General features: G+C 31.0%; 1 protein-coding gene and 1 long non-coding RNA gene across 2 annotated transcripts in view; both read right to left on the bottom strand.

The window, feature by feature from the left end:
• LOC108903760 (cyclic nucleotide-gated channel rod photoreceptor subunit alpha-like) overlaps nt 1-11,504 on the bottom strand; it is an 83,978-nt gene extending 72,474 nt beyond the window's left edge. Inside the window, exons 1-2 of the mRNA XM_023454190.1 lie at nt 11,474-11,504; nt 7,481-7,774 (exon numbers count right to left, since the gene is read on the bottom strand). Coding sequence (XP_023309958.1) covers nt 7,481-7,774; nt 11,474-11,504 — 325 coding nt within the window. The remainder of the gene's footprint in view (nt 1-7,480; nt 7,775-11,473) is intronic.
• A 927-nt stretch (nt 11,505-12,431) lies between these two features.
• Nucleotides 12,432-13,261, bottom strand: LOC111691410. The gene is made up of 3 exons (XR_002762941.1): nt 13,169-13,261; nt 12,966-13,103; nt 12,432-12,588 (listed from the first exon to the last, which is right to left on the bottom strand). It is a non-coding gene; the product is annotated as an uncharacterized LOC111691410 (long non-coding RNA).
• Between the last annotated feature and the right edge of the window lie 131 nt (nt 13,262-13,392).

Below are 13,392 nucleotides of genomic sequence, written 5' to 3' on the forward strand. Positions count from 1 at the left end.
TAACAAATTAGATTTAATATAACCATTTATGATTTTAGAATATTTGTTAGGCGAATTAAAAGAATAAATTTTTAATACAAATTTATATTCGTTTTTATTTAATAAATATTATTTTCTGTTGGTCTATCAAACGTTACAATTAAACATTAAAGGAAAATTATTCCAATTATATAATTTCTTAAATGTGAACCAGTTGGTTATAAAAGTTAAATTTTTATATAGTTTAAAACTGTTATCAGTTCAATATTAAAAAATATTTAAAAATTACTCCAATCACGTGACCAAGTTGTGTTCTCCCCTGACAGTCGTATCTTTGCCATCATGGCGACTATGTGTGCAAGGTGCCTGTAGTGTACTTATTGTGTAGTTCAGTAGGCTAGTATGGACTATATCAAAAGGTAGTGTTTCTTGTTGTTCTTAGATCATATTCATAATATAACATGTGCATATAGTTACAGAGTGCTGTGTTCCGTTTGCTCCTAACTAAAATGGATGCAGAAACTGTGGAAACTAGGGCCAAACAAGTAATAATAGTCAAAAAGTCAGTTTTAGATAAGGACATGGTATTGCTGTTCTAGTTTCATAAATTTATAATAAAACTCAATTTAAAAATCCGATAATTATTTTTAATCATTAAACTGTCTACAACTATGACAAGTAGTTTTGAACGATATATTTAAGTATTAAAATTAATTTTTAGCAAAAATGAAATGTTCGAATAAAAGTATCGTACTACTAACCTACTCGTATGTGCTTTTCTATTAGTAAGTCTCAACACTATGTACCTTTTAGTACAAGTTATCTAATTATCAGTTTAATTAAATTTGAGAAAGTGCATAATTTTGAGACTAATCAAGAAAAAAATACGTCCAATATTAGTGTAAAAAACAATTCACTATTTATAAACCATTGAATTATTAATATTAAAATAACTTATTTTCACTGAAAAACTGTTAGTTGACATTAAGCTAAGATATATCTCTAATAATCTTATGTCATCTACATCTTAAAATATGTAGATTAATAATAAATAGGCGAAATGTAATATTACAGTAAAAATAAATTAACATTCAAATAAGATTTATTACAAAACTATAAACTTATTATTAGTTACTTTTCACACTATATATGCTAGGCAATATCCAAAACTAGGATTAGTTCATGGCAAACGATATTTATTTAGTCCAAATAAATCCTTTTTTCAGTGTACCTGGTAATAAAATGTGCGATAAATACAATCAAAATTACAGCTAAAAGAAAATAAGAAAATACAATTATTTTGTTCTAATTTAATGCTAAGAAACTAAGGTGGCTTTGAAAACAATGAAATTATTCCTTCAGACTGTCAAATAAATTTTGTTGTTTTATCGGTGTTTTTATTGTGTATTGGAAAAGTCTTTACATTTGTTATTAGCTGTAATGCAACATATATGAGGCAAATGAGAATTGGTAGTAATATAATTACACAGATATAATTTATAATAAAAGGTGCTTCACAAAAATATATACGTGAACATATGGGTACACTAAATTTGGTGAAAATATCCATATTGTATATAAATTTAAAATTCTAATTAATATTGATTATTATTAATAAAAAGGCTTCACGTTGTTTGCTGCTAGCGTAATTACTCAGCGCAATAAATTGCTTGTTTTACAAATTGTGTTTTATATAAAACAACGTGAGTGTTTTAGTGACTACAAAAATAGTTAATTTTATTTTGAGTAAATAATTGTATTCAAACTTTCGTGATGATGGTTTTGGCAAATAGATATACGAAATTATTATGTTATTACTAAAAACAAAATTCTTTGTGAATAAAGTATTATCCCTATAAGGAAATATTTGCCTTTTATAATTTTTCTCGACTATTTTCTGCCATAACATAGTTTTTAAACGTAATTTGCCTTTAATAAAATGCCAAGAATTTCTTGTATTTCATTGTTATTTTAAAACAATCAAAGCAAAATTAAGTAACAGTTTTGCTCAAGTGGAATAATACATTAGGTAATGGAATTATCAGCATTCTGAAAATAAGTTTGAATACCTACAAGTTTTTTTTAATTCTCACATGATATATTTTAATTACATTTTTTTACATACATAAAATATGTGAAATTAAAATTTCAGCAATTAAAAATAACTTTTAAACAATAAGAATGAAATAAGAATCTAGGAATGTGTAATTTTGATAGATTTAAAGTGTCACTGGTTTTGAAGTTTTTAACTATTTTATATCTCTATTACATACATTTTATTATAAAACATTGTTCATGTACCTAATGAAAATTAAAAACCTTCACTCATGCAAATTTATTACAAATAGTTATTTATGGTACTAGTGTGTTACAGTACATATAAGTCACGCTGGGAAATGTTTAGCTAATTTTCCCAAGTGACTTATATGACGTAACACACGAGTGCCATACAAACACTTTAATAGAATTCCGTCTTAATAATAAATAAAAGTAACTTAATATTTCAAATAACTGGTGACTTATGACTTACAACTCACTAGTGACTTGTGGCCACATTATTCCTTTAAAACCAAAGAAATTATGGTATCATTATATACAAGTGTTGGATAAAAGTAATAATAATTTGACAGTTCATGGTTTTGTCTTGTATTCTTCATAATTTTCATCGTACTGATTACTTGTATTATATTATTACTGACAGCTTCACTTGTAATATATATTTATGAAGAAATATGGTATAGAAAATTTTGTAGAATCTTAACAAATTTTTTAATGATGTGTTTAATTCACTAAATTATGCTCAGAATGGTAATTTCAAAAATTGTACAGATAGAAAGTTGGTTAATATACATAAATGTTGCCTTTAATTTTCTTGTACTTAACGTTCATAAATCACTAGATTTTCACCAAATTTTTTTCTATTTCGAATAACTTTGTATTTATATGAATATGATGATGATTGATCGCAAACTATTTCTTTGCAAACTGCCTCCTTTCCATTTGGAAAAAAGTTTCTGACATTTTAATTTCTAAGAAAGATGACAAATTGGAAATTATCGCCCAATAACTTATTAGCGATTGTCAGGTACCTACGTACCAGACTATGCTACAATGCTACATTTTTTAAAATTAATTGAATGTTAATTTAAACTAATAAAATGACCCGATATCCGGTAGATCTTTTGTGACAAATTTCTGTGTTTACGATTGGTTTCTGTAGAATAATTTATTATACTCTGCCAAAGCGTTCGATAGAACATCCATGAAGAAATTGCTGCACAAACTCAAACACTTTGGTATTCGTAGTGAGCAGCTACTGTTGTTAGGAACTTTCCAACGGCCTGTTTTGGAACTTCTTTTGTTCTTAAAATTCGTCTAGGATCTAGTGTGAACGTCTAAAGTTTCGTTTTTGCTAACCCTTTACTAAATCAAAGTTATTGCAAGCTCGATCTGTTGAGAAAGACATTTACAAGGGTGAAATTTCCTGTCTTTGTTTATTACTATAGTTGCAATGTATGACCTTTATGACCATTAGCTCCTGTCATTTCGTCCCATGATTCCAGGTAATTCTAAACCCTCGTCCCCACTGAAATTGTCACAATTCTTCTAGATTTCTGTTGCCTCACTGTAGAGTCGCCAATGTCTCTCAACCTAGTTCCGGTAGAGTATATAGTTCTTTCAGCTCATCTTGAGAAAAATTGTCTCTATCTTCTCTTTACATTTTGTTAGTATATTCTTGTATAAGGGTAGATGGGATGTTGCTTTTTTCCTGTCCTTTGGTATCCTTTTGATGGTGCATTCTATATTTCTGTTTATGTATCTATTTCCTCTACAAGCAGATTATAGGTGCTGTAGTTCCTGGTCTAAGATCTGTTATTTTATCCATAGGCCCAGAAAATAAGTGTACCGGCGTAATTGAACTTGGAAATCAAGCTAATATGAAGCTCTCTGCCACCAACTGTAATTCGTGCGTCTACATACATTATGATCTGACAATAAGAACAGACTTGATGGCTGATATTCGCAGGAAACTATTAATACTTAACATATGAGAGAGGATCTGCCAACTCATGTTATATAATGTGTATTATATAAGCTATTTGCTACAATTTTTATGATTCTAGAAAGTGTAGAAAAATTCCAATATCATCTGTTGATGTATCTGAAAACTTGAAAGTATTAATATTCATCGTTGAGCAATTCTTTTATTATTTACTAAAATTTTTTTTCTTACAGTTTCTAATACTCCATGATGAGCATCCTTCAATAAGTAACCAGGCATGTTGGGTCCCTTAAATAAAAATACTATTTTGATCTATTTTTCTTTGTCATAGTTCCAGTTTAGAAGGATTTTCATGGAAATTGAAATTTGATTGCCTTAATACGGAGTGCAAACTTGTTTTTTTTTTTATACTACTAAAGGAAAAAGAGATCGAGCGGCATTATCGCACCATGCTTGAAAGTGTTTTATTAAGGCTACTGTTTACTTAGTGAACTAGTTACGAAGTAGAATTACTTTGTTGTTCCTACTCTATCTCGATTTAAATTTAAAGTGCCAGAGAGCAGGGTGTTGTTGACTTGATCGTTCGCTCAAAATTTAATCATTCGAATCACTTGCTTTGAAAGGAAATAACTTTCACTTACACTAATCACTGTGATAGATTAATTTAACTCGGAATTTTGTAGGTAGCATGTTTTTATTCAAGTCAAAATAAGAAAGCTCTTTTACTCTTTCTCGTGAGCTACAAAATATTAGAAAAACTTACAATGGAAAATTGTTCTTTTTAATTTTAAACTGCCTTTGCTATTCCTAAATATCCCGTATTTTATTTTTAAATAATGTGCCTTCTAAATTCTTTTTAATATTTCTCATTTGCAATCGATTCATTTTTTCCGGTTTTCTTGACTTGTTTTGAATTCCTAATTGTAGGTACAAATTGCTATTATTTTAATAAGATGAGTTTAAATATATTTTCGATTAGGATTTAGGAACCTACACAGGGTGATTCACAACTTATCCAAAAAAAAAATTTGGGAATAGATGCGGCATGGAAAATGGAGTCAATATCGTAAAAAATTTTTTGTAAAATCCTTAGTTTCGGAGAAAAAAATTGTTGAAGTTGTAATTAATCTCTCTAGCGTCATTTGCAATACGCGTGGAGAGCCACGTGGCCTCAGCGACTCCGAATACTGAAATCCGAATTTACAATCGTCGTTGCGATAGTGTGTACAATAGGTTTTTTAGTAGTTAATTTCAAAAATGGCTTGCGTGTATAGCAACTCGGAGTTGATGGATATCCTTTCAATTTATGGTGAAGCAAGACAATATTTGTACACTGAAAGAAATGCGCTTTATTCTTTATTAGAATTCTATATGCCATTCGAATTCGAATTCGTGCCAGTCGGATTGTGCGATGTCAGGTTTTACAGTGGACCAGTTTCCAGTGCCGTGTAGAAGTGTATTTTTAAATCATTTTCGAACTGCCTTTTTTTATTTTTTCTTTACAATATCGTATTTGTAAGAGTCCCTTGTACATCTAATATATATATATATATATATTTTGATAAGTTCTGAATCATCCTGTATACGCGTCATTAATTTTAAATGTTTTTTTTTTCAGTTCCATTGACAATAAGTTTTGCTATATTTTCCAAACTGTGTCTTTATGGATGTCATTAAATTAGTTTTTAAATAGACTTGATAAAAATGCAATAAAGCTATCGAATTGATTTTTACATATACAGGGTGGTCCGAATTTTATGCAGGAAACTTCGAGGACAGATAGATCTCTTTAAAATAATAGGAGTTTGCCTTATAAACATAGATCTGGAACGGCCTCGTTTTAAGATACAGGGTGTTGAAGTTATTAAAAAATATATATTTTTTGTTTATATCTCAGGAATGCATTAACCGATCTCAATAAAATTTGGTACAAATATTGTACGATAGTAAGCCTTGCATTCCCTAAAATATGAGCTATAAAGGTTTAACCAGTGGTGTACAACTGGACAGGGGTCACCCCCTTTTTATAAAAAAAACCTACGCCACTGTATTTTTTACAAGTTATTGTAACGGATTTATATTCTAATGCACTACATAAGTAAAAAATGTGACCTGACTTTTTTCCCTAAGGTTCACCATTTTCAAGTTGTTCATACAAATACAATCCCCTTGTGGCAGACACTTCAATCATAATATTACAAAAATATTTATGTTTATGCATAAAAGTAAGCGCAATTTGTAAGCACATCAACAAAATTCTTTCCACATCACTTGTGAGGTAGTGTTCCTGGTGTGTTTTAGTTTTCCCTGGAGGCATTATCTTTACAAATAAGAACAATTTAAATCAAAATAATAATAAAAACACATGTATGTATTTTACCTAGCAACAACTAAATAAGAAACAAAATTAACGTTAAGTATTTACAGCAATTGTTTTAAATTCGAACCACCCACATCGATACATTTCTAACATTTTCTATTAATGGAATTAATTGAATTGATCATGTGGTGGTTTTCTTTTAATTCATTACACTTGTCTTCTATTCGCTGCATTAGTTGTGGTCTAGTATCTATTGGAGTATAGTAAACATTTCAAGTAGGTCACCCCAAACATAGAAGTCCAGGGAGTTTAGATCTGGNAGAAGGATGGCTATAATGAAGGCGTCTCATAGTCACCGCCCGTTTCGCCTTTCCACAAATAAGATACACTTCCACTTGTAATTCAGCGACGGGTGGTTATCTTTGTTTTCGTCGTTTGCCTTTTCTTTAATAGATGTCACTACTTATACAATTCCGACTCCGGTATTCCGATATGTTAATACAATCCGTTAACAGAGGGCAAAGTATACTTAAATAACAACTAAATTAACTTTAAATGCAGCTGAGCACTATACTACATTTGAATAACTTCTCAGTGGAGGAAACAAGGTCACTAGATTTACAAACAGAGGTATCTACTAGCTACTGTAAAAAGTTTTCTTTATTACGCGTTGTGTTGCCCTCTGTTAACGGATTGTATTAACATATCGGAATACCGGAGTCGGAAGATAAGTGGTGACATCTATTAAAGAAAAGGCAAACGATGAAAACAAAGATGACCACCGGTTGCTAAATTACAAGTGGAAGTGGATCTTATTTGTGGAAGGGCGAAAAGGGCGGTGACTATGAGACGCCTTCATTATAGCCATCCTTCTCTATCACACGGATTTCTATGACTTACGCTCTCACGTAACGGCCGATGTACCATGTGGATTTTCCGAACCTATACATATAGTGTCTTCCATTTAAAAAAAATGTTTTTTCTTTAATTTAGTGATTTCCATTATTCAAATAATTTTTTCTAATACTGTATTATAAAAAATTCATAAAAAAGCTAAAACTTTTGTAATAAAAACTTTTTTGTAATTTCAATAATAAACTCGCAATAACTAGCGATAATACTAAAGAAAACATTGTATATTTTGAATCAGTTCATTGGATTTATTCAGGAGTCCTTACCTTTCCTACAAATGTAATCCCCGGGCGAGAACAGGACCGGCCTTAATCTAAGCACCAATTCACATAGGAATCCAGCCTCAGTGTTTTGAAAGATTTCTACCCTCTTGAGGGTGTCTAGATGCACATTGATTGCAATTTCAGCCTTTAACTTATCTGGAAGACACGATACGGCTCTCTCTTCGTCTGAACACTTTTGGGTGAGCCAGAGGTAATCGAACCACTTGATCACCTTCACCTGGAGGTGGTTCGGGACCCTCCGCATCCTCATGTACGTCTTTACGCCGTCCAGTTTCGCTGCAACAAAATAGAAGGGAACCGTTAAACTAGCGTGCTCGGAGGCAGTTAAATAGGTCTACGTTGTCAAGTAAACATAAACGAATTCAACTGTTGAGTTTTGGTCACAGGTACTAAATTAATGCAGGGGGAGAGTGGCAAAGCGTCGAAATATGGAACAGATATAAAATTGGCTGGGGGTTGATATGTTTAATTTATTACCTACCACTAGCGGACTATTAAGTTAGGGGATAAAATTAATAACATTCCTAGTCAATATTTGTATCATATGCAGTTATATAAAGTTTGTTTAGATCCTTTATATCTAATTGTAAGTAGCAAAAAGAACATGAGATGCAAAGGGGCACATTCAAATTTAAAATTTTCTCTAAATATATAATTTTTCGAGTGTAATTAAAGATTAAAATGGGGAAGATTTTGAATTAACTTATAGTTATCATGTAACAGCGATGAGAAAATTAAAAATGGTTTTCTATATTTTATCACACATATTTTTATATCTCAGATAATGTTACAACAGTATTATTAATAACTTTTAAATTAAATATTTAGGCAAATCATTTTAAGTTAAAAATACATTTTATTCATATAATAAATTATTGAAATACATAAAAAGGATCGTGTACTGAAACTTGGATAGATGTTCTTCATCCTAATTGACCCTGAAATAACGTATGACTGGTTATTAATACTTTACAAAAATAGTGTTAAAACTTCCCGTAAAACAGTATACAGAGTGGCCAAATAAAAACGAATCAGAGCCATTTTCAGGAACTACATCAATATTGTAGAAAAACGCTCTTACAATTCTCTAAATAATAAAAATTTACATTTTAAAATTTAAAATATGTTTAGTTGCTTACTTACTACTTAGTTGATTACTTACTACTTAGTTGATTAAATGTTCAAACTGATGACCGCCCGCTTCTACACAAGAATAAAGATTTTGTTCGAAATGTTCGCGCACATTCTGATTTTCGGAGTGATTCGATGGCATTCGTCGATGTTCTTTGACGCAAATCTTCCAGCGACGCTGACTGTGTTTTATAGATTTTACTTTTTAGGTATCCCCACAAAAAGAAATCAAAGGGCGATAAATCCGGTGACCGTGGAGACCACTCAATGCTGCCTCTTCCCCCAATCCAATTCCGTACAAAACGTTGGTCCAAATACTGACGGACAATTAACGCATAATGCGGAGGAGCACAGTCCTGTTGAAAAATCAAATGATCTTCATCATACTCTGGAACATTTTCAATAATATCAGTCAGGGCAGGGTCAATAGCGTCTTCCAGTANTGGTCTTCTACCTATCCATCATCTCATATAATTTTCATTAAGCCATTCTTGCATTATTCTCCTAAAATGCGCAGGAGCACCATCCATTTGTATCCAGCTATTTTGTCGTAGATTTAATGGAACATCCTCTAATAATGGTTTTCTAGAAAGTTTAGAAATGACTTCGAATTTCATGAGGATTTTCTTGTGACCAAATATCCAGATTGTGAAAATTCACTACCCCTTGTGAACGTAGCCTCATCGGTCCAAGGTATTTCTGGTAAGAATTCAAACAACTACTGATACAAATTCAGGCGTCTCTCTGCATCTCCCGGAAGTAAATTTTGCACAGGTTGTAAATGGTACGGATTTCTGCCATCTTTACTTAGAACTTTTCAAATTTTCAATTTACTCACTCCAAGTTGCCGAGACGTTCTTCGTGTACTTAGGCAAAGATCTTCGTTAAATGCTTTTAAAATATCATTTCTGTGCCATTCAGTCCTTTGTCGTGATTTTCCAAATATTGTTTTAAACCAAAAAGATGAAAGCGATGAGTGTAAAGAATTTTGATGTGCTTACAAATTGCACTTACTTTTAAGCATAAACATAAATATTTTTGTAATATTATGGTTAGAAGTGTCTGCCACAAGGGGATTGTATTGGTATGAATAACTTGAGAACGGTGAACTTTAGAGAAAAAATTCAAGTTACCTTTTTTACGTATTTTGTGTATTAGAATATAAATGAGGTACAACAGTTTGAAAAAAATACAGTGGCGTAGGTTTTTTTTAATAAAAAAGGGGTGACCCTGTCCAGTTGTACACCACTGGTTGGACCTTTAGAGCTCATATTTTAGGGAATACAAGGCCTACTATCATACATTATCTGTACTAAATTATATTGACATCGGTTGATGGATTCCGGAGGTATAAACAAAAAATCATTTTTTTTAACAACTTCAACACCCTGTATCTCTAAAACGAGGCCGTTCCGGACCTACGTTTATAAGGCAAACACCTACTATTTTAAAGAGATCTATCTATCCTCGAAGTTTCCTGCATAAAATTCGGACCACCCTGTATTTGCAATTTTGAAAAAATAATGAAGCTGTATTTTAAATTCCCTTAAAAACGAAATACTCTTTTTAAATAATTCATATGTTTTTTGTTATGCTGTTGAGTTGATATTCATCTGAATTATAAAAGTTTTCATTCTTTTAATTCACTTTTATATCCATTAACTTAAAGTCATTCCGTATCATCATCTCCTAAAACAGATATTGGTTTGGAGATAATGTATCGTAATTGGAAAAATATAATACTTATTATTTCTTCACGGTCATTAAACTAGCTATAAAGGAAAAAGTCAGAGAACCTCCACGCCCTGAAAAAGTTTCGGAGTAGACAGCGACAAACTTTAGCCGTTTCTTTTAAGTTATCGTGCTGCGGCTTAAAATAGGAGTGAGAAAACAGAATTGTTTGGCTATCGCAGGGATGTAAGTTACAGTAATAGCGTATATGACACAATGAAATAAAACACTTCGATTTGTAAAACTGGGGGATGATACTATGAATTAGATATAAAAATACTTTTACAATAGTTAGAAGAGTAAAGTTTATTAATATACTAATTAGCGTACCTTTTTAAGAAAGAGGAAACTTATTTCCAAGAAATTCGTGGATTAATTTATCATTCGAAATTGTGATCAATTTAAAAATAAACTTAAAATATCTAAGCGGAGAATGTTTGCATATTTCTTGATTAATAAAGACTATATAGGTACCTATAAAATCTTCGTATTCTCATTTCAATTCTTGTTCATAATGATCTACCTGGATTAATATTCTGCAAGATTTCAATCTGGCGCGTTCTGTTGACATAGTCATTTTGGCTCAGGTTTCTGAAATTAGTGCAAACAATCGGAGATTAATAGCTTTTGGATTAAAAATATTTTAGGTATCTATAGAGAAACTGATAGTTTATTATTGTTTTAAGTCAATACAGAGCCTTTACAAATGTTTGCAAGCCATGTGACCAGTAATTTATTTGGAATAACAATTTTATTTGTTCCATAGTGGACAATAAATTTAGGTAAAATTAAAATTATTAAAATAGTAAGATCAAGGTTACATTGAAACACAACGTTCTGTTTCACCGGCTGTGATTGGTATAATTTTTCACAAGAGACTATTCAACCAATCAGCGATCGAATTTTCTCGAGCGTAGACGTAACCGTTTGTCATTGTTCATTGGGAACGAGTCATTATTATTGGTGACGCCAAGACCTAGGGAATTTTCGTTACCAGTGCCAATCGTGCAATGTTGGGTTGCCTAAGCTCGGTGGTCGCATGGCTTGTAAACATTCGTGAAGGTTTTGTACATTTCGTAAGAAATTTTTTCGTTAGAACTCAAACTATCTCACTTTCAAAGTGGATTAGTCCTTGTTCTCTCATAATGACGCGAGTTTTTCTTAGTCTACAATTTTTTCCATTATTTTCAATTTTTTTATTTCTCTATTTCACTCTGCTGTCTTAAATTCTTGGATATCTTCTTCTACCTGGTATTTCAATTTGCTTCTAGTCCTTACTCCAGATCTATTAGACATATACTGAATTCCATTTAGTTATGATTCTTAGTTCTGTTTTTTTTTCGTATATGGATGGATCTAATTCTCAACGATTTAATAATATTTACAATATTTTCTCTAACTGCCTATGCTCGTTTCCACTTTTCATTTTTTTAAGGGACCTTCATTCATCTTGATATTTTCCTTTCCTGTCGTTTATCTACACACAAAAAAGTAAATACTTGAAATGAACCTAATCAGCTTGTATTGAGTAATTTCTAGTCTCATATATCCGCAAGAAGATATTTATTTGAAATGAAAAATATATATTCTTGTTTGTAGCAAAAGATATTCTTCATTTAATAGCGCCATAGTTCAAATTAAAACTAAATGCATCATTTCAAATAATTTCCACTCTTATTGTTTTGAGAAAATCATGTTCTCACATTGATTATAATTTATTCACATGGAGAAAATCTTAACAAGCACTTCAATTCGATAATTTACTCAATGTGAATATACCGATATCTTATGTAAATGATATTCGTTTTCTTGATCCGAGAAAATTATATGGTTCAGATATAATATTTTATTGGCTCTCTTTAAATTACAGAAAGTATTAATTTGAATAGAAAAAATATTGATATAAGCCAATCGATTATTCTATACAAAGACTTTCCGACCCAGTACGAATTTATGATGTATTCCCAACAAAAAATAAAAGAAATAACTTTAAGTTTACTAATAGTTCCCTTGAAATCAAATAGTGTTTTTAACGAAATAGATGTTTACATCAAATAGATTAAACCAAATGTTCATAGTGATAAGAATATATATTTATGGTATATAATTATATACCTATATTTACATATGTACATAAATACATTTACATTGGATATTTCGATTATTCCAAATTGTTCCAAAATGCCAATATCGCTGTTAGAGAAAGTTCTTTCAAAGTCCAAGTTAATCTGAAAAAAAAACACTATATGAAACAAAACCAAATAAATCAAACTCAAACAAAGCTTAATGCTATACAGAAAATAGTTAAAACTATACACAAGGTAATTTTTGTGAAATGCATAAATGTTAAAGTATTGGGAATATTACAAAACGGGCAAATTTTGACTTAGTAAATTCGAATTTTTAATCAAAATGAAGTAGTTTTTCAGATAATAAAAAGCGACAACTTTTTTATGACAACACTTGGGAAAATTAATGTATTAAATGAATATCTTTACAAATGATTTTCCGGATAATTTAAATAACTAGAAGCTGATGGGTTAAAAAGTTAACAATATAAATTTAGGGCGAAAAGTCTTATTATTAGAGCAGGATTTGCACTTACCTAAAAATATCTGCACGGTTTCACTAGAAAGTCTCCAATCTGTTACCTAGTAATTACTCCATACTTGCTTCAACTGGTTGTAAAAAGCTTAATTAAGTACACTTTTATACTCTAACTCTTAAAAAACCGTCGTTCTTGCTGTAAACATAAACGCTATTGTACTCTGTAATGCATAGGTATATTTACAACATGCAGTTACTTACCTATGTGCAAAATGCAAATGGCGGCAAATAATGCTGAACTAAACAACGAAACGTTAGGTATGAACTGCTGAACAGAAAAGGAAAAGACGCGAGCTTCAGACAAACGAAACATCTAGAATACGTTGCCTCGGCTAACTTCGCAAAATGCGCCGACGCACTTCACCGTGCCCTCCCACACCTGCATTCAATCTACGCAGTGTCCCACGTAAATGGTTTTACTGGGT

Source organism: Anoplophora glabripennis, unplaced genomic scaffold, assembly GCF_000390285.2.
Source record: "Anoplophora glabripennis isolate ALB-LARVAE unplaced genomic scaffold, Agla_2.0 scaffold154, whole genome shotgun sequence".
In the NCBI taxonomy this organism is placed as follows: domain Eukaryota; kingdom Metazoa; phylum Arthropoda; class Insecta; order Coleoptera; family Cerambycidae; genus Anoplophora; species Anoplophora glabripennis.